The sequence below is a fragment of the Sorex araneus genome, chromosome 3 (genome assembly GCF_027595985.1).
Source record: "Sorex araneus isolate mSorAra2 chromosome 3, mSorAra2.pri, whole genome shotgun sequence".
NCBI lineage: Eukaryota > Metazoa > Chordata > Mammalia > Eulipotyphla > Soricidae > Sorex > Sorex araneus.
The window spans coordinates 45,101,334-45,123,990 of record NC_073304.1 but is presented as its reverse complement, the minus strand read 5'-3'; the positions used below and the strand labels follow the sequence as shown (position 1 = coordinate 45,123,990).

The 22,657-nt window shown below is 50.5% G+C and overlaps 1 protein-coding gene across 5 annotated transcripts in view; it reads left to right on the top strand.

The window, feature by feature from the left end:
- The window catches only part of SAMD4A (sterile alpha motif domain containing 4A), a 234,160-nt gene extending 226,109 nt beyond the window's left edge, over positions 1-8,051 (top strand). For all 5 annotated transcript variants that reach the window (XM_055133759.1, XM_004601757.2, XM_055133760.1 and 2 more), the window contains one exon: positions 3,792-8,051. In XM_055133759.1, the coding sequence (XP_054989734.1) occupies positions 3,792-3,820 (29 nt within the window). In that variant the 3' untranslated portion in view covers positions 3,821-8,051. The remainder of the gene's footprint in view (positions 1-3,791) is intronic.
- The last annotated feature ends 14,606 nt before the right edge of the window (positions 8,052-22,657 follow it).

Below are 22,657 nucleotides of genomic sequence, written 5' to 3'. Positions count from 1 at the left end.
CCAATTTGCTCTAAAATTAGAAGTTTCGAAACAAAATTCCTTGCTTGTTTTTCCCTCTCCCTGTTCCAAACGGCTTCCGGGAGCCCCAGGAGGACTGGGGTGTACTTTGCAGCGGAACAGGGCCGTGGTTCATTGACGGCGCCTGGGGCTGCAGCCCCCGAGAGGCTCCCCGAGGTGGCTGGGGCGTCTCCCCTGCTGTCTGGAGCCCGACTCACCAGTGACTAAAGGGCGCCTCTGGGCAGGAAGTTTAGTAGCCAGAGGTGGGAGCCCCCCCTCCACACTTCCTGCAACCTCTGGAAGCTCCAGGCCCCAGCTGTGACCAGCCCCACAGCCCTGTCCAGGCCAGACTGTCCCCCACCCAGGAGATGCCCACACTCAGCACTGGAGGGTCAGGGCTGCCCTCAGCTCCTTCTCCAGAGACCTTTGTCCTCTGGCACGGGAGCACTTAAGACTTTCTCCTCAAGCACATTTATCCCGAAACCTGGCAGGAGACATCAAAGCTCTGCCAGGAGTTGAGGGGAGCCCCACCGTGCTGTACCCCACAGCCTGGAGTGGCCTCGGCTCAGTATCAGAAGGGAAGTTGGGGGATTGGGGGATTTCTGGCCAGAGTAGGGGGCTCGGTGCTTCCTGTGACTCCTGGGGCTTCCAGGAACCCCATTTGCTAGCATAACTCTCTCCTTCATCACTCAGATCCCAGAAGCATCAGCACCCCAAGTCAGTCCCTTGTGCTTCTGAAAGGGGGGTACCGCCTGTGTCCCCCACTCGTGCTGACTGGGGAGATTGGGTGTCTGTGCTGACACCCCCAAGGATGGAAGGCGGGTGGAGGCACAGGTGTAGCGAAACCCATGAGTGCACCCCTGCCATTGTGGCTGAGCCTTGTGAGGCCAAGAGGCCAGGCCCCAAAGGCCCCGGGCTGAGCTGGGCCACATATGTGAATTGTGCAACATAGACAAGTGTGCAGGCAGGAAGCAGCTTTGGGGTTTTCTTTGAATTCTGTTGATGGTTGTACTGCTCTGAATCTTCCTTTGGGGAAAAAAATCCACTGACACTTTCAAGGGGCCAAATTTGTATGATGTGGCTTATTTCCCAGTTTTTAAAAAATAAAAAAATGGTGGTGCCAGGGACATTCCTGGGGACCCAATGAGACAGGTTCATAAGGATGAGTCCCCAGTCCTCAGCTGCTCTGGGGGTCGGAGAGGAGACCTGGTCCTGTCCCAGGGCTTACAGACCTCAGGAGAAATCTCACCAATGGTTAAGCACCAACGACATCATCAGTAGTCAGAATGCCAAATGCTCTTTATTAAAGGGAGGTTTTCAACAAACAGACTTCTTTTACTTTAGCCTGTTCTATTTTTACAGAAACCCTTTCTGAACTGATGGGATGTTTCACTAATGTTTTCATCTTGTTAATCTCCTAAGCCTTTTTATGGCCCGGTTTTCCCTCAGTAATTCTCTCTGGTGGGAAGACACGCAGGCCATTTTCTGCCTCAGAGAATGCCCTCCGGTTCTTGGGAGCCCTGGAGACACCACAGGGTTGCCCCCCCTCCTTCTCCCTCAACACCCCCCCCCCCGCCTCAGGGTATTTGGGGCCAACCAACCTCTCTGGGGCTAGGGTGGGGCCAGAATGCCAATGAGCAGACAAGCAGGGCCAAGAGGGCGAGAGGGGGACACAGAGTGAAAAAGATTCCTCTGCTCCATCTCTGTAGACTGGGAGAAGGGTCGCAAGACTGCCCCGAAGGCATCGTTATCTCTCCCTGGTCCTCAGGCCTAGGACTCTTCCTTCTGTGCTGACTTTTCCATCTTCTCCTTTCCTGGTACCAGCCTAAGCCTCTTTGATCTTCCCTCTCCAGGTTTTCTTGCCTTCCTTTCCCCCAGGACCCTGCAGTGAAACCCAGGAAGGAACTGGGGTGGGGGTGGGGTGCTTAATTAGCCTCTGCCCTCTTGGTTTGTGAGTCTGTTTTCAGCTGGTTCTGCTTGGTTTGCTCCTGGCTGGGGGCACTTCCCACAAGCCTGGCCCCACCTGCCTTCTTCGGTGTGGGCCGGGAGTCCACAGCCACCACAGCCCGGCTCCGCCTCGAGAGGGAGTCCAGAGTGAGTGAGTGGGTCACGCAGAGGCACGTGCCGGTTTCTCTGCTCTGCCAGGGTGCCCGCTTCCCCTCGTGCTCTGCCGTTCCCCTCACTTCTTCTCCCTGGGGATGAGTTTGTGCCTACAAAGTCCAGCCAGAGACACCCAAACTTCTCTGGTCTGCGGCCCCTTTTGCAGAAAAGAAATCATTCAGGCCCCATGCCACACACCACCAAAAAAACTTCCCTCCTTAAGAGAACAAACAGAAAGCATCCCCCAATACTACTCTAGCACTCCCAGACGTACCCCTAGGCTTCTACCACACTGCTGGACCATTTGAGTGCCCCTGTAGGGGTTGGTATTGCCCATGTGCCATTGCCCATCTAGGTGCGCCGACTGGGGCACCGGCTCATGCCGACCAGGCTTGACTTGGGATTTGCCCACTGGTGTTAGGCATCCATGACTCTCCCTCTTCACCTCGTCATGGTCTCTGGGCACCATTGTTCCCCTCCAGTGACAGCTAAGCCAGACTCTACTCACTGCTTCTCACAGCTCGAGTGGGGACCCTGTCAGTGACGGGCCTGCCACCAGCCTCACATTCTCTGACCCGATGTGGCCTCTCAGGCTGCTTCTCCTTGGCTCCTCACCAGCGCCCACGCTCCTGTTCAGAGCCCACCATGACCTTGATGCTCTGGTTGGGACATGCCTCTTCAGACCTGCCATAATAAGCAGGTGATGGCAACAGGGCCAGATGGCCGCCAGCTCCCTCTCCTCTCAGCCTTCTTCCTGACCTCACCTCGGCCTTGTGAGTCCCTGCTCCACCAGTCCTCCACAGTGGCCTCGGCTCTCTCCCCAGCCCCAGACCTCCCTGTTCTGAGTGTGCACCACATCTAACTCGGATGCTTCCACCCCCGGTCAGATTCTTGGATCTTGGTGGCCCAGGAAGCCTCCTTGTGGCCGTTCTATGGAACACAGGCCAGTCACAGCCCTGTGATGTTTGCAGAGACGATGTGAGCTGGACTGTCCACCCGCATCCCTCATGCAGTTTCTACCTACATTCCCTGTCCCATCTCTGGTCACCTCTCTGTTTCCCATCCTCCTTCCTAACCCAGTTGCCTCAGTGCACACCTCAGTGACCAGCAACCTGCATCGTGCCACCCTCTCCTTGGCCCCTCCGGCTCCTTTCTCCTCCTGCCCGTGTCCACATGAGTGTCTCTGTTCCCGTGCCACCACTCTCGCTCCCCTTCCATGTTCTGCTGTGCCTGGTGACACTGAGGGGGCTGTATGGTGGGCACACTGTCGATACTGGGGGTGTGGGTGTGCTCGCACTGTGTGGCGAGTTGCCTATTGTCACTTGGGCTCTTAGGTTCAGTCAGGCTCTTGGGAAAAATAAATCCAGGATGTTGGAGCCGGAGAGATGGTCCAGTGGGTAGGGCACTTGCCGGGCACATGGCCCAGCCCGGTTCAATCCCCGGCATCCCACATGGTCCTCTGAGCCCTGAGTGCAGAGCCAGGAGTCAGTCCTGAGCGCTGTCAGGTGTAAGAAAAGCTGTTGCCCAGATGTCAGGGCAGGTGCGAATGAGAGAGGAAGGAAGGAAGGAGTTTGCCCACTCTCTGCCCGAAGAGCCTGGGAGCCTCAGCGTGACTGCTGGCGCAGAGAGGAGGGTGGGCATGAGGGGGACAGTCGCCTCACCTGTCCCCACTGTGTTGCTTCTTTCTCTGCCAGACGGGGTTGACCGGACCTCCACAATCTAGAAGCTGAAGACGAGAGTGGCCGCGCTGGCCGTGAACCGACCGCTGCGGGCCCAGTGTCAGCCATCTGCGCGGCCGCCCTCTCTCTCTCTCTCCGGGATGCTCTGCAGCCTTCCCCCGGTCCCTCTCCCATTTTGATTTTGTGAGAGCGTAGGTCGTCCTTGTAAACATATCAGTAGACCTGGGATTGGTTATTTTTGTTCTTTGTTTCTATCCTGGGCTAGCTTTGGGGTGGGGGCGGGGAGGGCGGACAGAGGAGAGGAACCCTCTCAGACCAGGGGACGAGGTGTGGGGTGGGGAGAATGGATGGAAAGTCGGGGGCAGAGAGCCCTTTGGTGAAAGAGATGAGAGAGATGCCCCCAGAAGAGAGAGAAAGAGAGAGAGAGAGAGAGAGTGCAGCCTTGGGAGCTCTCTGCCTTTGCTGCCAGGCCCCAGAGGAAGGCAAGGCTGCCAGCAACCAAAGCAAGACACCTCCTGAGCCTCCTCCAGCCCCGCCCCACTTCCCCAGGCCCCTGTGTGCTGTCCAGCTTTGCAATCCAGCCTGAGAGAGGGTGGCATGAGGGGTGGGGGGTGGGGGGGCAGCGAGAAGGGAGAATAATCCCTCCAGCAGAACTTCGGATAAACTTTGCTTTGTGTATTGTTTACATACTAAGTTTGAGAAGGGTATACGATGTGTCTTGGATTTCTGGAAGGATTTATGAGCAGGGGGCCTTGTGCTCTCTCCCTCTGTGTTGAAAAAGAGCCACAGGGTGGCAGGAAGGAGGCCGCTAAGCAGCTTCTCTTCTCTGGAGGAGCCCGGGGCTGCCCGCTCCACCCCAGCAGGGAGGGGTGAAGTGGAGGTGGAAGGGGGGGTGCAAGGGGGATGTGGCAGGAACGGGCCTGAGCGCAGGCAGCAGGGACCGTGTGATCCGTTCCAGGTTTGCTCCCAGGTTCCCCCCACCTCGAGACCCCACTCGCATCCTGCACCCTTTGCTGTGCTGGATTTGCTGCTCACCCAGTGGCCGATGCCCCTCCCCAGCCACCACGGAGGCTCAGCCCCTGCTCCTGGCCTAGCTGCACACAGGTGGGTACAGGTGTCAGGGAGGAGGAGGAGGAGCGGCAAGGACTGGGACAATGGCTTGCCCCGCAGGAGGCCTTAAAGGCCCAGACAAGGAGCCCTGCAGGCTGCTCCTCACCACCATGGTCCCAGACTCACCACAGAGGAAGAGGAGAGTGGGGGCCGCCTCCTGCTATGACTGGTGGGTCAGTCAGTGGCAGAGAGTGTCCAGGGCGGCAGCAGCAACAGACGACGACGACGACGATGACGACGCCATGCGGGAATTCCACCTGGCGGTGGTTCTGTACAGGGCATCCGTCAGGGATTTTGTTGTGATTTATCTGACCACACGGAAGAGAGGTAAAACCACTCAGCTCATGGTGAGAGATTTCCTAGGCGACCCACCAAGTAATGGCTCTGTTTCTTCTGGGCGAGAGGGACTGTTTGAGTATTCGATGCAATGGAGAGTGCTGGAAGAAATCAAAGAGGAGTTGTGCTCAGCACTGGAAAATTGAGTTGTGTCAACAATGGTATGAATGTGGGCCGAGAGGCAAGATGTGAGGGTGGGGGTGTAAGTTCTGCTTGTTCAATGGATTCTGGTGCCTTTTCCTTTTTTTTTTCTCTTGGTGAATTCAGAGTCAGTGTTGGCGACATCAGACCATGAAAATCACAGCACTTGCTTATGGTTATTTAAGAAAGTTAGAGAAAGTAATCCAGATTTTAAAGGCCTCAAATGAAATTCACATAACTTTGCTTTTCTTTTAAAACTTTAAATGGACACCCAGCATAAGGCTGTTGAAGTCCTGTTACTAACAAGGTAGGAACTTCTTAACCACAGAACTTTCAGCGAATGAAGGATATTTGAACTGTGCAGAAAAAAAGAGGGACCGTGTCTTGGGTGACTAACATTCAAAAATGCAAATCCATGTGTAGAAAGGAGGCCACAATTTTTAGTTGTTTTTTCCAACCAAGTGCCATTAGCATTCATCCTCCACACCCCTTTTCTAAACAAACTCAGTATTAACTTGGGGAACGTGTCGAGGTGACCATCACATGTAAGGCAGGAAGTCTAGGTGAAAGGGCTGAAGGCTACAGTAAGACCAGAGGGTTTGGGGAGGTGATTTTTATTGGATGCTGGGAAAGTTGATAAGGAGAAATAAACAGTGGTGTTAAGCAGTTTATGAAGAAATGGGAGAGTGTTTAGATCTGCAAAATGCATATATCCATAAAGACTTGGGTTTCTCAGAAAACAGATTGTGAACACAATCACATTAGCACGAATCCTTTAAAAGGAAAACCATAAAGTATTTCCAAATCTGAATTTCTATTTATTCCTTCTGAATATAGAAACAGTGGTTATCTGATTATTATAGATATTATTTTGGATATGTTACTTATTAACTCGCTATGGCTGGTAACCATGATAAAGTCTGTTATTAATAACAACATAATTTTTTTTAAAGGAAAAGCTTATTTTTCATTGACTGTATAGATTTATCTACTCGGTTGTGTTTTGCTGTTAGTGTTTTAAAATTTTTAAGTTGAGTGTGTTCTGATAAGTTTTAGGAGCCTGTCCCCACCTTCTTTTGAGTCCTGTGTTGACTGCAGGTATACAGCTCAATTTTAAAATCCTAATGCAAAAATAGTTTTATTTATAAAAGAATCAAACAGTTGCATGCTTAAGGCTATGAAGTTGGATATTTAGAAATAAAGCGTCAGTGCCTTTTTTGTATCCACCCATTGACCCCAAAATGCAACTGTTTTATTTTAAGTAAATATAGTAAACATCGAACACCTCAGAATAAAATCTCTTTCACTCCATGTCCCTCATCCTGATTTAAACAGTGTGTGTGGCCCTCTGCACTGTCCCAGGGACAGCCCTGTTTAATGATATTACGGTGTATGATGTTTTATTGGTGCTTTTTATTCATAGTGGTTTCTTTTAAGAAACAGTAGGAAGACATACATGAACTGTATACCAGAAATGAAACATTGCTGCTGTTTTTTTTTGTTTGTTTTCCACGTGCTTTTTAAGTTTCACTTTTTCAGCTAGGGCTAGCAAGCAAAATATAGACGCTGCTGGGTTTGCCTGCAGAGGGCGCTGTTTGCACCAAGCTCTCAGAGCCTGAGCATTGGGAAGGTCCCTTTGTGGGTACTCTAGGAGCTACAGCTGGGTCCCATTCGTTCAAAGAGACACTGAGGAAAACGAGATTTTTTTTTCTTTTGAGGTGTCCTGGGCTGCCTTTTTACAGAATGGGAGCCTTCTCTGGGGCTTTTGCTCTTCTGCACCTCTTGTAGCTACTACCGGTGCACTGTTGGGAAATGTGTGTTCCCCGGTTAGAATTCATCTCTCTCCAGGAGCCTGGGCCGGCTTGCTGAGCTGAGCTGAAAGCATAGGCATGCAACCAGAAGGACCGAGTGGGAAGGCAGTGGAGGCCCAAGTCTCATTAGCCCCAGGGAGATACTGCCCAGGTATCTCCAGCCTGGGTGCTGGGATGCAGCCTGATCAAGGCTCTTTATTTGTGCCTGTTACAACAGGGCCCTGGGGAAGGAGAATTCACACATGGGGCTATGATAACACTAATGGTTTTTTTTTTCCACATCATCAGAGATGTTTGCAAAGTGAGTTTTTATTTTTATTTTTTGTAATTCCTTTATCTTTACTTAAAGGTGAATGTGTATTCCTCTGGGAGGAATAGGAAGAAAACAGGAATGTTAATAATGTCAAACAGAAGACTTCCTCCCTTATTAATATATAACCCTCGTGTATTTATGCTTAATGTAAGCTGCCTTTTAAAAAGCGTTCTTTTGTTGCATGCCCCATGCAGGCATCCCTATTGTACATGCATGCCTTCCGTCCTGTTTTCCTGTATAAAGTTAGTGAACAAAGAACTATTTTTGCCTAGTTCATGTTGCCAAGCAATGCATATTTTTTAAATTTGTCATATATGGAAATAGCATGTTTGTTACATGTAAAAGCTTTACTGATATACAGATATACTAATGTTTGAAGATGCTGTTCTTTGCAAGTGTACAGTTTTCAAATGTTGTTACCAGTGAAACGCCCTTGTGGTTTAAACTTGCTACAATGTATTTATTACTCATTTCCTCCCATGTAACTAAGAATCATGGCTATATTTCATATCAACTATATTGAAAGTGAAGGGAAATGATTAATACAAGGTTTTGTAACACTGGTGTGTGTGTGAGTGTCTTTCTTTTTGTCAATGTGACCATTAGAAAATAAAAGCTGAATCTCAAAAATGAGCCTGAGAGGAAGAAGCATAACATCCCTGTAAACTGTTTCCACCTGATCATTCTACACAAACTTTGTTTTCAGCCAGGAGCTGTGTTTTTGTTTTGTTTTTAAAAGGTAGAATGGTGGGGAAGTGTGTGTACTTTGGTCTGTGCCCAGAGTAGCCTATAAGTCTGTCGCCTGACTTAGGGGCTTGTTTCTGAACATAAACTCTGGTCACCCAGATGAAATTATGCACAGCTTGTTCTCCACCTTCAGTCTTCTAAATCATGTTTCATTCTCCAACTGCTACGAAAGGAGCACAAGTCTTCTTGGGATTTGGAGCTTCAACTATATAGACTTGACTCTCATCCTAATACTTCCCCTTCCAGTATGAGATTACATCTACATGAATACTAATGTCCATTAAGCAAGACAGCTGGAGAGACTAATCAGGCTTCACCGCCTCATCATGGCAGCGGGTGGCAACAGTGCCAACCGGCAAAGAGTGAACCAACAGGTGCTGCCCAGAGACTCAGGCAGGTGCGTGTTTGTCAGCGTGAAGGTCGTTACAACATGCCAGTCGACCAAAAGCTTGCATTCAGTAGACTGGGAGCACCTGTAGGGCAATTAGAGGCTGCCTCAAAAGCCTCCGTCCCTCTCGGAGAGCCCAGCAAGCTACCGAGGGTATCCTGCCTGCATGGCAGAGCCTGGCAAGCTACCCATGGCATATTTGATATGATAAAAGCAGTAACAATAATGGGCCTCATTCCCTTGACCCTGAAAGAGCCCCCAATATGGCAGCGTTGGGAAGAACGAGTAAGGAGAGGCTGGTAAAAGCACACAACGGGCTGGAGTGATAGCACAGTGTGTAGGGCGTTAGCCTTGCATGCGGCCAACCCAAGTTCGATTCCCAGCATCCCATATGGTCCCTTGAGCACCGCCAGGAGGGATTCCTGAGTGCAGAACCAGGAATAACCCTAGTGTATCGACAGGTGTGACCCAAAAAGCAAAAAAGGAAAAAGCACATGACAGGGACGATACTGGAGCCTACTCGAGCAAATCAATGATCAATGGGATGACCGGTGATACAGGTGATAGAGGTTGTCATCAGAGCCTATTGATCCAAAATTTCTCTGTGGCAACCGCAACTAACTTGCCCTTGTGACAACGGCCACACAGCGACTCCCTTTTCATCAGGTTCAAGCTGAGCAAGGACATGCAAACAACACACTGGTCACTGGAAACATAGAAAAGTGCCTTGTAAGCTGAGATGTGAGCTAAAATACTTCCTAAAGATAAACCTGCATGAAAATGTAGGTTTTCAGATAATTCAGTATTATCTCAGAATGCAACTCAGAATCATAAAAGCGGGGAGTGGGCAGAAATGTACAGGGAGGGAAAAACCAGGCTTTGCTTTTGAGATGTGTGAAATGAGGGGAAGTGCAAGGGTGATATTGGGCTAGGGCGCACACAGGGTGGGGTTAAGGGGTTATTCTTGGCCTTGTGCTTAGGTGGTGGGTAGGGGTGGGGGTACACATGGTGTTAGAGATTGAATCAGGGTCAGCAAAACAACTTTCCAGAGACCTTTCAATAGAATGCTCAGGTCCTGGAGAGAAAACTCATGGAGTAAAAGTATGAGAATGCTTCCTAGCAGTCCCCTCTTGATAGAGATTTTATTTAATTTATATAGGAAGGATTATTGACACCTGTGGAGTATCCTTGCTCGGAAGAGGCTGCAGCAGGTTTGAGCCAGGGAGTCAGAATGAGATACTTCGTGCCAATAAGTCCCAAGCTGGCATACCAAAAGAATCCAGAGTCGCACACATGACTTAAGGCACTTGATTCAGTACCTTATGCAGTAACCATCTACTGATTATCTTTGACTCCTGATAAGCCCACACTATCCCCAGCGGTTGAGGGAAGGGGGTTGGTAGAAATCCTGTCCATTAAAGAAACATCTACCTAGGGAGACGTGGCAAGGAGGGCCTTGCCTATCTGGCAGCCCATGTAGCAGACCATAGCTTGGCCCTCTTTCCTTTCTCAGCACAATGCATGACACCAGTCTCTGCTATCAGCCCTGCTTGTTGCTAGCCACATGGCACAATGCTCAGAAACCACTGGCTCAAAGAACGGTGTGCTCTGCCATCTGCTTCCTCATCAGTGGCTGCTCAAACTGTCCATGAATTCTGCCTTATAGCAACGGCTTCATTTCCAATCACAGGATACACTGTTAAGTAAAATGGTCAACTTGACAAATACATGGTTTTGGGTTGCTAACCCTGTTCTTATATAACCTTTTACCCCACCCACCCCCACCCCCATGCACACACAAAGCTTGGTATCATCCCTTAGCTTCTGTGGAGGATTTGTTTCAGGACTGTGCCTCTAGGCTTAAAGAAAGCCTCCCAAGTGCTCAGTCCCTGATAGGCAGTGCCTATACTGGTGAGTTCCACACATCCAGATTCAGCTAGCAGGCTCCTGTGGGTTGTTGAAACTGAATGCATACCCTGCAGGTGAGGAGGAACAACTATTTGGCAGGTCGGGGCTGGGGGGGGCTGAGTAGATAGCTCAAAGAACTGGAGTTCATGTTTTACATGCACACGCCCTGAGTTTGACCCTTGACACTGCATGCCCCTTCCCCTTCCGCCCCCTGCCCCAGCACGGCCAGAGCACCTGAGCACCATTGGGTAAGGTAAAAAAAGTAACCAAGGCCCACAGCACTGCTGGGATGGCCCGAGAAGCATCATATCCACAGCTGAACCCTCAGCCCAGCTGGCTGAGAATTCCCACTGGGGTCCTTGGACCACCTGAGCCCCACTTGGGAGTCCCCACCACACCCCAAATAGGAAGACTAATGCAGGTCAAACTGGCAATGTCCAAGTCTCAATTGTACAAAACCACTTTTGTGAGTCACTATCGATTCAAGACATAAAATTATTCTCCCAAGTTGCTATCAAGGAACCTGGTTCCCTAAGCTCTCGAGTCAGCCTCCCAAACCGGATTGGGCAATTACCCTCAGGATGAGATGCCTGGACCTTGGCTATCAGCATCTCCCCTCCATCAATGTAAAAGTCTCCGACACCAGGCCTGGGGAAGCTCTAGAAATCAGCCCAAGAATGACCAGTGTACTTTGTTCACTCTCTTTGTTGTCACTGCCATGGTTGATTTATAATAGTGTGGAATCACAGGGGGTTGGCGAGCTTCCCACTCTATGTGTGGTGTAACACTAGTCATTTTTTCTTTTTACATTTCTAATTTTTTTAATTTATTTTTTAATTAGTGAGTCACAGTGAGGGTACAGTTACAGATTCACACATTTTTGTTCTTGTTAATCCCTCATACAATGTTTGAGAGCCCATCCCTCCACCAGTGGCCATTCTCCACCACCAATGAACCCAGTATCCCTCCCATCCCCCCAATCCCATCCCCCCACCCCACCCCGCCTCTGTGGCGGGGCATTCCAATTTGAGATATCTCTTTCCTTTTGGGTGTTGTGGTTTGCAATAGGGGTATTGAGTGGTCATCCTGTTCAGTCTCTAGTCTACTTTCAGCGTGCATCTCCCTTCCCGCGCAGGATCTCCAATCACATATTACTTGGTGTTCCCCTCTCTATCTGGCTGACTTTCCCCCAGCGTGTGAGGCCAGCTTCCAAGCTATGGAGCCAACCTCCTGGTAACACTAGTCATTTTTGTAAGCTGAAAACGAAACACTTGAGAAAGGAGCCTTGTTGAAAGGGGAGCATTTTTGCACTGACCTGAGGCAGCTTTTGGAAATGGTCCTGCTAGGGCCGGAGCCCCGCGATTCACAGACACACTGAGGCACTGTTGGCTTCTGCCCAGCCCTAGTTCAATCCCCAAACCCCAGCTTCCGGTTCATCGGCTTATGACAGGGATGGCTCCTCTGCGTGGGGCACCTCTCTAGATATTTGGGGCCCAGGCATAGAAGGGAGAAGATGGGGTTAAACGGGAACAGGAGACACTGCAAACTTGCCAGTTACTAATGTGGGTTCTACTGGGGGGAAGGAATGTGCCACCGGGAAACACGTTCCATGCGTGGTCCCGGGGGCCCCACCCCCACACCAAGCCGGGCCCTGGCGACTCTTGGACACCGACACAGGCTTCTCTGTGATGTCAACCTGGGCGCTAGATGTTGGAGACTTTCCTTCTCGGAATGTTTTTCTCTCCAAAGTAGTTTCTACTTCACTTTTGAAAGCCGACAGAGCAACATTCTGGCACCCTCATAAAGCTCCTACTTTATGAAGAGACAGCTTTGTGTTTACGTTTGACTCAGAGAGTATGTTCTAAAATAGCGCGCCACAGCTTGGGGAGGCCTTATTTTTCTAAATCCAATCCAGGAGAAACAAAGCTAGAGTTTTGCTTAGCAAAATGGTCGCATGGAACCACTGGGATCCAGGGTGGCAGAGGAACCCCTGTATACACCCCCAGAGGGGACCTTAGTTGGCACTAGTGTCCCTGTTTGCACCAACAAGAGATGGCTCCAGATTTCCCTTTCAAAAAAACAAAAACAAAAAGCTGACTTCTCTGAAGTGAAGTCAGATGAACTTTAAATCCTTCAAAAATAAAATAAGATAAAATAAAATTCACCTTGGTCCAGAGCTAGAGTTATAGTACGGTCGGTAGGGCATTTGCTTTGCACACAGCTGACCAGGGTTTAATCCCCAATGCCACATATGGTTCACTAAGCCTGCCTGGAGTGATCCCTGAGCACAGAGCCAGGGGTAAGCCCCATGCATCCCTGGGTATGATCCCAAAACAAAACAAAACAAAACAAAATCCATCCTGGACCAGAGAGAGAGTCCGTGAGGAAAAAGGTGCTTGCTCTGCATGTGGCCAACTCTGGTTCAATCCTGGGCACCACCAAAAGTGATTACCTGATTCAGTACAGGCCTTAAGACTGGAGAAACAGCACAACGGGTAGAGCATTTGCCTTGCACGCAGCTAACCCAGGTTTGATTCCCAGCATCCTATACAGTCCCCTGAGCACCACCAGGGGTAATTCCTGAGTGCAGAGCCAGGAGTAACCCCTGTGCATCGAAGGGTGTGATCTAAAAATCAAAATAAATAATAAAAAGTCTTAAGCTTCGCCAGGTGTGGCCCAAAGCCAATACATAAATAAATAATAATGGGACCTTCTCTTTTGTTATCTGTGGTGCCTATCTGTTCATCAAAAATACTTGTTATGGGGTGCCTGGCCCTGGCCACCAAGGAGTGCCTCTGGCATTAATCTATGAACCTGTTATTCATCCATAATTTGGAATGTGAAGGACAGCCTGAAGAGAATGAGAACAATGAAGCGCACACACGTGACATCATTTCCCTCCCTCTGTGGCCAGCCGGAGGGCAAGACCTCAGAAACCAAGAATCCAGTGGCTTTATCTCCTAGCTGGCTCATATCAAGCATCTCAAGGCCCAGATGTTAGACAGTGACATGTCAAGAGATGGGATGGTCCCTGCAGGACACAAGCTCCAAATTTCTTGTGCATTTGTCAGGGAAAGCGGGGTGCTGATGAGTCTTCCCTTTGTCCATCTCAGGAGATGGAGGCATCCTGCAAGCTGCAGAAAGGAGTTTATCAGGCTCTCAGCTGGGGTTGTAGGAGTTCAGGGGGCAAAGTGAGCAGGGGGAGGAGGAATACTGTCAGCCTCCACTACGGCCCCCTGAGGCCTGGCAGGCAGAGCTCTACACTGTGCTTCCTGAGGAACCTGGCCGGCATCTGGAAATCAAATACCAGCTAGTCAAGGGCCAGAGTGATAGTACAGGAGGTATGGGTGCTTGCCTTGCACACGGCCAACCTGGGTTCGATCCCCAACATCCCATATGGTCCCCCCATGCACCACCAGGAATGATATCTGAGTGCAGAGCCAGGAGTGATTCCTGAGCACCGTCTGGCATGTCAAAAAAAAAAAAAGTGAAGCGTGTGTGTGTGTGTGTGTGTGTGTGTGTGTGTGTGTGTGTGTGTGTGTGTGTGTGTGTGTATCAGTGAGGCCTTTCGGGCCAGAGCAACCTCTCGGAGAGCCTCAGAGTATCCAGAATGGGGGCAGAGAGTATAAGAAAGTGAGGGCACGGAGGCTGAGGCACAGAAAGGACAGGGAATGGAGGAAAGGTCTGGCCTGAGGCTGGTGCAGGCAGCATCTGGCTTGGGGGTGTCTGGGGCAGGAGGGACTCTGCTATCTCTACTGGAAGTGTCATAAACCAACACATGCACACACACACACACACCCTACATGCTATGCAACGCAAGTTGTGCCGCTACTTTCCTTCCTTCTTGGGAATCTGATTTTGGAAACCCATCGCTATGGGGGACTCGTCTCTGTAAATTCCTGTAACTTTTTCATAGGCGTCTTCATCATTGTGGTGGCCACTCCCAGGATTTTTGGGGTGGAAGCCAGGGCCTCACACGCACAAGGCCCTGTGCTTGACCACTGAGTCACCTCCCGGCCCCAAGCTTTTCCCTTGGGGAATGTGGGATTGCAGGATGAAAGACTGTTCTGTCAGGCTTCTCCAAGGATACAAGGATACAGATTCTAGGAGAGGGAGTTTGATGAATGTAAGAGACTGTGGGACTTGCAAGCCTGAAATTTGCAGACAGGCCAGCAGGCTGGAAACTCAGGCAGAAGGTGAGGGTTCAGCCACGAGACAGAATTGCTCCTTCCCCCAGAAACCTGAGTTTTTAATTCTTCAATTGGATGAAGCCCACCTGTGTCATGCAGGGTAATCTTTACTTAATGACTGTAGATATCACCAAACCTACAAAACACAGATTGGGGATTGGTGAAATAACTGAGTCCTAGAGTCAACAAATAATCCCAGCCATAACAAATCCTATTTAGCATTTTGTCCACGGCACCTTCCATCATCTGACTCTTGCAGAGGGAGAGGATATTGGTGCTTATTTCCTGTACTCTCAGCAACATTTCGATATTTTTTCCAGTTCAACAGTAAAAAATCATGTGTGTCCTTTTCATTTGCTTTGCTCATTTTGAGTGACAATGAGCATTTTTTGATTTTGTTTTGGGACCATACCCAGTAGTGCTCGGAAGTTACTCATGGCAATCCCAAAGGGGACCATGTGGTGCTGGGGGTCGAGCTGGGTCTCCTGCATGAGAAGCATGTATTCAGCCCACTGAGCTGTATCCACACACACATATATACACACACATATACACACATACACACACATACACACATGCGCGCACACACATATACACACATTCACACATATACACACATTCACACACATACACACATATACACACATACATGTACACACAGATACACATACACATACACACTTTTATTTTATTTTTCTTTGGGAGCCACACCCTGCTGCATCAGGGCTTACTCCTGGCTCTGCGTTCAGGGATCACTCCGGGTGGGCTCAGGGGACCATATAGGGTGCTGGGGATTGAACCCAGTTCAGCCCCATGCAAGGCAAGTGCACCACCCACTATACTATGTCTCCAGCCCACACACACATATTTTTATATACCTAATAGTCTTTAGCATTTTTCTTTGAACTCTCTGTCCCTATATTTGCCTATTTTGGCATAAAGTTATTGTTACTGTTCTTTTTTTTTTATCAATTTACAAAAGTTCTCGGTATATTGGGGAAGTTAATCTTCCATCTGAGACAAGTTAAAAATACTTTTCTTAGTCTTTTGATTGCTGCTGATCTCTGAAGAATTTTTTTGCTTTATTTTTGCCACAGAAAGTTTTTAGCATGACTTTCTTGATTTCTTCTTTGATGTCCTCTGGATTTTGAATCCTGTTTTTAATATGCACTTTGAGGGAGACTATGTTTTCCTCTAGGACTTGGATGAGTTCACTTTTTCACATTCATGTCTTTGAACCCATCTTTGTGTAAGGTATGAGGTATGGATTTAATTTTATTTCTATGCAAAAATGGCCACCCAGTTGTGCCCAGGTTATTTATTGGCTCATCTATCTTTTCTCCACCAGTTTGAAATGCCACTTTTGTAACATACCATCTTCCTCTATCTTTAGGTCTATTTCTGGACTTCTATTTTTCTTTGCATGCCTATTCATGCATCAGCACCCCCACTGTTTTAATGATTACAACTTGAAATTTTGCTTTAATATCCCGTAAGGAGATTTCTATTTTAGAAAGATCACTCTGGCTACTTCTGGGGAAATGGGTTAGAGGAGAAGAAACATGAAGTTGTGGGAACCACAGGGGCCAAAGCATGTGTGACTGGTCCTTGGGATGGAGAAGGTATCAGAAGAGAGTACGGGGCAGACCCCCAGCCCTGGAGATGGGGCTGAGGTATTGTGAATAATGATGACCCAGACATGAGGGTGAGCAGGGAATCAAGGGTCCAGCACACTTCCCAGACTTCAGCCTTGGGTCTGGTTCACCACAGAAAGAGGCCAGCCTGAAAGTTACAAAACTGCACTTGCGTCCTCGTTCAAAACAAGTCATCAGGGAGAGATGATGAATAGCTGATAGTTCTGCAGAGACTCTTCCACTGAGTCAGTGAAATGAGCGTCAGGTGACCCCAGCTTTGCAGGCAGGGAAATGGAGTCTCGGAGGCGTCAGGCCCATGAACAGTTGCAGAGTAGGGGGTGTCCGGGGGTTCAGTTCCAGGTCTGTCTCCCTCTTCTTGTTCTTGGTATAGCCCGTGGCTGTCTGGCCTCAGAGAGCCCATAGGTGCTTTGCACCAAGGAGTCTGTGGTGTATTTGTGGGACTTCTGTGTCCAACCTCCTTGGCCAGCAGAGATGCAAGGCTCCACGTGGACAGGGGAATCCTGCAAAATGGCCATCTCAGGACATGTGCTAACTGCAGCCACAGTGGGGGAGGATGAGCTTTACCATGGCTGCAGATCCCACCCCAGAGACTTGCTTGGGTGACCCAGGCACAGTCAGGGAACAGCAGTCACAAGCTCCAGGCAATTCTAATGTGTTTTCTGAGCACAAAGGGCTCCTGCTCTTCTTCTCGAACAGTATCTATGGAGTCATACACTTCTGCAGCTTCCATAGAGGTAAAGAAACCCGTTTTGATCAACCATTTGAGAACAAAGACCAAGCACTGACCCCCCTCGGTCTTTTAGGACCCCCGCCTACGGGAGCCAGGGAGCCAGGCAGAGTGAGTGGCTCAGAACCACAGCCACCATTTCTCCCATGATGGGCTTGGGCACCTGCCCGCAAAGCCTCCATCCTGCAGATGCCCTGCGTGCCCACCAGGCTCTGGGACTCTGGGTCTCAGGTTGAGTAAACTCTTAGCAGAGTGATTGCTCAACACAGCGACCAGTGGTTTATCACAGACTTCCCTGCCCCATCTGTGTGTCCCTCTCGGTTCTCTGTGCCTTCTGATTTACTCTGGAACCCAGGCTGCGACACAACTGCCACCAGATGGGCAATTGCTGGCTCAGATGAAAAGCAGCATGTGGTCTTGAGGAAGAGACCACACAGGTGCCTTCTGCTCACACACCCCATCGGTCACAGCGATGCCTGCCTTCACCTGTGACACTCGGGGTTGCTGGAAACTGCAGTTCTCGCCTGTCACCTGGCAGCCCCAGTTGCCTTTGGGGCCAACTGCTACCATAACAAATATCAACTGGCCCCCTTTCCTGGGATTTCTGAGGAACCTGAAGTGCCAGAGTGGACACAGAGTCGTGGCACTGACCACTTGCCAGGGCTCACTGCAGAGACCCAGGTGCTCACACCCCACCACCCAGAGCTCCTCAATCCTTCCTCCTCCCTTAGCGCATCCAGAATTGAGCTTCTTCCACCCGGAGCTCCCCCGTTGCCAGCCTGCCACAATGCGACCTGCCGCTGTGGCTCCAGGCTCAAAGGCTGCAAAGGATGCTCCAGGGCTCAGTGCTGTGAATGGAGCTTTGATGAGTGGCACTTCTGCCCTTCGGGCACGTTTGAGGCTGTTCTGACTTAGTCTCCCATTCAAAGGTTGGCTTCTGAGGCGATCCAGCAGGAAGCCTGTTCACCTGACCGTTTGAGGGACTGACTCAAAGAATAAAACCAAAAGGGAATGAACAGGATCCAGAGAAGCGCCTACCACAGTCTCCCACCCACAGCCATGGGGCGTGTGGGGTTCAGTTTCAGCTTGTGGGCCGGGGAGTAAGCCCAGGGACCAGGGGCTCATGTGCGGTCCCCAACATCACGTGCGTCCCCTGAGTAAAGCCCTGGAGAGTCCAGCCCCTCACATCCCGATATTCAACAGCCAGATCCAGCTGGTCCAGCACTGGGGGAAGTAGCCCCAGGCTCCCTGAGCACTGCTTGGGAATAGCTTCCCCCAAATAAGAAATTTCAGTTTGAGTGAAAGGAATGCAAATAACTGAATGCAAGTTTTGCATTTGGTTCCTCATACCCACCTCCTCTCCAACCCCCCCCCCCCACACACACACACAGACACCAGGCCAGGAGCCATTCCTGAGCCCCCAGCAGAGTGAGGAGTATCCATCCTGTAAGTACTGCCAAGTGTGAATCTCCTCACTCCCACAAAAAATAGTCCTGCAGCCGGCAGCAAGGCCAGTGGGAACAGCTGCCACTGACCCCTGTGTTCCCAAGGGCCCCAACCCCCCCCCCCACACACACACACAGCTCAGGCAGCACAGCCAACAGGGCCTGGGCCCTCCCATCAGGCCCTGACACCCCGGTGAGCGGCTCCTGGGTCCCCAACACTGTCCAAGAGAAAGGAAAGACCCATGCACAGTGCCATGTGCCAGGCATGCCTTTGGTGTGTTGATAGCTGATATTTTCAGTCCTTCTAAATCCTAGGTACATGTTTCCTCAGCCAGTGGCCGGAGGGGCGAGCTACCAAGTCAGGACTTAGGGAGCATCCCCAAAGCTCTTCCCTGCCTAAAGCACACACACACAACCTTTGCTGACAGATGGATCATTTCCCAACTCACCACCACCGCCACCCTTGGGGCCACCCCATTGTTTCCAAAGGCTCAGAGACTTCATCTAAATGAGAGTCCAGAGTCAGGCGGCCTTTGATACTACACTGAGGGCTGCTGAGAGAAAGTCACCTCAGTGTGTCCATCTGTGTCCAGGGGGTGTGGGTGGACATGGGGGCAAAGTACCCTGGCCACAGTCTATTAGGTGCATCCACAAGCAGGGGATGGCGATCGATCCTACAGAAAGACCATCTGAAGTCTGGAGACCCCAAGACATGGAATATCTCTCACCCTCCAGACAGACATTGCCTGATTCAGACATGCATGCACATACACCACATTTGCCCACACATGACATGCACACATTCTATAGATTCACATGTATACCCCATACCTTAAAGCTCGTGTGCATGAATGCATACACATAAACATGTACAAGCCCATGCATGTTCACGCAGGCACATTCCACCCCACTGACTGTATGCCAGATCCTGCAGCCGCTTTAGTTACTACAAACCCACCTGTCCTTTCAGACCTTTTCAGATAGAAACCAATAAGCGATATATTCCGTGGCCATAGCATGGAAGGAAAGGTCACTTTAAGCACTGTACATCCTGTCACTTTCAGGCAGCTTAAGAGGTTCCAGTCATGAGGGATGGCAAGCAGCTGCTAGCGCCCTCTGGTGGGCCAGCATGGTCTCAGCAGCTTGTACATTGGCTCTAGAACAGCTCTAAACAAGAGCGCAGCCGCGCAGTCAGACAAGCTGCTGACGTGCAGTGGGAAGAAAGCAGCTTGTGACAGATGAGGATGTGACAGAGGCCGCCCCTGCTCTCAGGGAGCTCACGTCTCTAAAATCACTGTCTCTAACACCCAAGAACTGTAGAAATAAGTACCAGGAGGTTGACTCCATGGCTTCGAGGCTGGCCTCACGTTCCGGGGAAAGGTCAACTCAGAGAAGCGATCACCAACTACATTGTAGTCGAAGGCCATGTGGGGGAAGGGAGTTGCGGGCTGAATGAGGGCTAGAGACTGAGCACAGCGGCCACTCAACACCTTTATTGCAAACCACAACAGCTAATTAGAGAGAGAGAACAGAAGGGAATGCCTTGCCACAGTGGCAGGGTGAGGTGGGGGGGAGATGGGATTGGGGAGGGTGGGAGGGACACTGGGTTTACGGGTGGTGGAGAATGGGCACTGGTGAAGGGATGGGTTCCCAAACTTTGTATGAGGGAAGTATAAGCACAAAAGTGTATAAATCTGTAACTGTACCCTCACGGTGATTCTCTAATTAAAAAAAAATAAAAAAATAAATAAAAAAAAAAATAAAATCACTGTCTCTTCTAGCTTCCATGAATGGACCTCCCTGCCCGGCTCTGACTGCAACAACCTCATCAGAACCCTACAAAATCATGGTCCCTCCCCTCACCGGTCCCTATATTGTCTATGGGATGCCCAGGACAACCTCATATCTGAGTTTGAATCCTTATCACTGCATCATGACTTCAATCGTCCCTGATTTTACAGATGGGCATAAAACCAGTGACTTGCTCCAGGTCAATGACACACTGTCCCCCAAATGCAGGGTTCAATTGGATTTTAAATAAATACAGCTCAGATTTTACAAAATTCGCAGCGAAAGCACACCTCCCTTTCACTACCTCACCTCCAAGTTACTGCCCCAGGAACAACCTTGGATTTTAGTTTCTTGCAATTTGTGGGTATCCACGGCCCGGGTGAAAGGAGTCTTTTGGAAAAACCACAAAGGGAAGCATGTGACACGCTGTCCTCAAGCCCTGCCTTCTCCATGTGGTATCACCGAAGCTCATTCTGAAGCAGTCACTGCACAGTTGCTTCCTGTTGAACAATCTCTTCTGTCGCCAGACCCTCACGTGGGCCCTGCTGATGGGCGGGCTCAGATGCCACCAAAATTCCCTCTCTTGGGGTTTCACCCACTGGATCCTACCCATGCACCACCCTCGCTGGTGGGGAATGATGTGGCCCACCCATCGTGTTTCCAATGCCAAGGTCACTTTCTAGCAATGTGCACAAGCTTCTGCACAAGCTCCCAAAGTTGTGACTTGGGTCCAGCGGGCAGGAAGCAGACCCCCCTCAGAGAGAGGGAGGGAGAGAGAGAGATAAAGAGAGGGGGAAGGGAGGGAGGGAGAGAGAGAAATGACTGCCATAGAGATAGGCTGAGGAGTGGGGGGTGGGCAAGAGGGATACTGGGGACATTGGTGGTGGGAAATGTACACTGGCAGAGGGATGGGTGCTGGAACATTGTATGACTAAAATTCAGCCATGAACAGCTTTGAAACTGTGTATCTCACAGTGATTCAATACACAAACAAACAGAAACAACCCAGGGAGCTGGATCTGCGGCTCTGTGGCTCAGATGGGCTGGGCCTGGGAGGAGAAGCCCCTCATCAGGCCATGCGGGGCGGCTGGGGGGAGATGCTCATGCTGACCCCATATGAGACAGCAGCCTTCCTCAAGTTGCCTCCCTTTCTTCCACATGCTGAGAGGTGTCCATTGGGCTTCCCTTATGTCCAGTATCCTTAAAGCTGTTGGACAGCGTGCACCCTGGTGAGAGGTCCCACTTGTACCCCAGGGAATGCCTGCAGCAGGCCCCTCGGCTCTCCTGAAGGGCCTCAGAAAAGCCAGATGTGTGGCTGAGGCGTGTCTCCCTGGCTCTGAGGGCAGGATGTTCAGCCATCCAGTAAGCAAAGCTTCAGGATCAGAAGACCAGTAGGAGAGATGCTTTGAACAGCCCTCCCACCCCCAGGCGCCTATAAGGAGTCTCTGTTCTCAGGCCTCCACAGCTCCCAGGCCCTCCTTTGGCCAAAGCTCTGCACACAGTCAATCCTTGGTCAACATTAGATCCTGCTGGCAAGCCCCCTCCCAAGTGCACAACTTCTGAGTGACCGTCACCTGCAAGGAGAGACGCTGGAGCCGCCTTCCCCAGTAAAGTTCCCTCCTTCCTTTCAGACCCCGTTGGATTCGGGGGTTGGGGGGACCTGGACAGCACAGGCCAGCAAGTCACTTCTGAGAGGCCTGGGCATGAGGGCAGAGCTGACAGCAACTGGTCAGCCCGGGAGTCCATGCCTGCTGCAGGCATTCCCTGGGGTACAAGTGGGACCTCTCACCAGGGTGCACGCTGTCCAACAGCTTTAAGGATACTGGACATCAGGGAAGCCCAATGGACACCTCTCAGCATGTGGAAGAAAGGGAGGCAACTTGAGGAAGGCTGCTGTCTCATATGGGGTCAGCATGAGCATCTCCCGCCAGCCGCCCCGCATGGCCTGATGAGGGGCTTCTCCTCCCAGGCCCAGCCCATCTGAGCCACAGAGCCGCAGATCCAGCTCCCTGGGTTGTTTCTGTTTGTTTGTGTATTGAATCACTGTGAGATACACAGTTTCAAAGCTGTTCATGGCTGAATTTTAGTCATACAATGTTCCAGCACCCATCCCTCTGCCAGTGTACATTTCCCACCACCAATGTGCCCAGTATCCCTCTTGCCCACCCCCCACTCCTCAGCCTATCTCTATGGCAGTCATTTCTCTCTCTCCCTCCTTCCCTTCCCCCTCTCTTTATCTCTCTCTCTCTTTCTCCCTCTCTCTGTCTCTCTTCCTCTGCCCCCTCTCTCTTTCTCTCTCGGGCATTATGGTTTTCAATA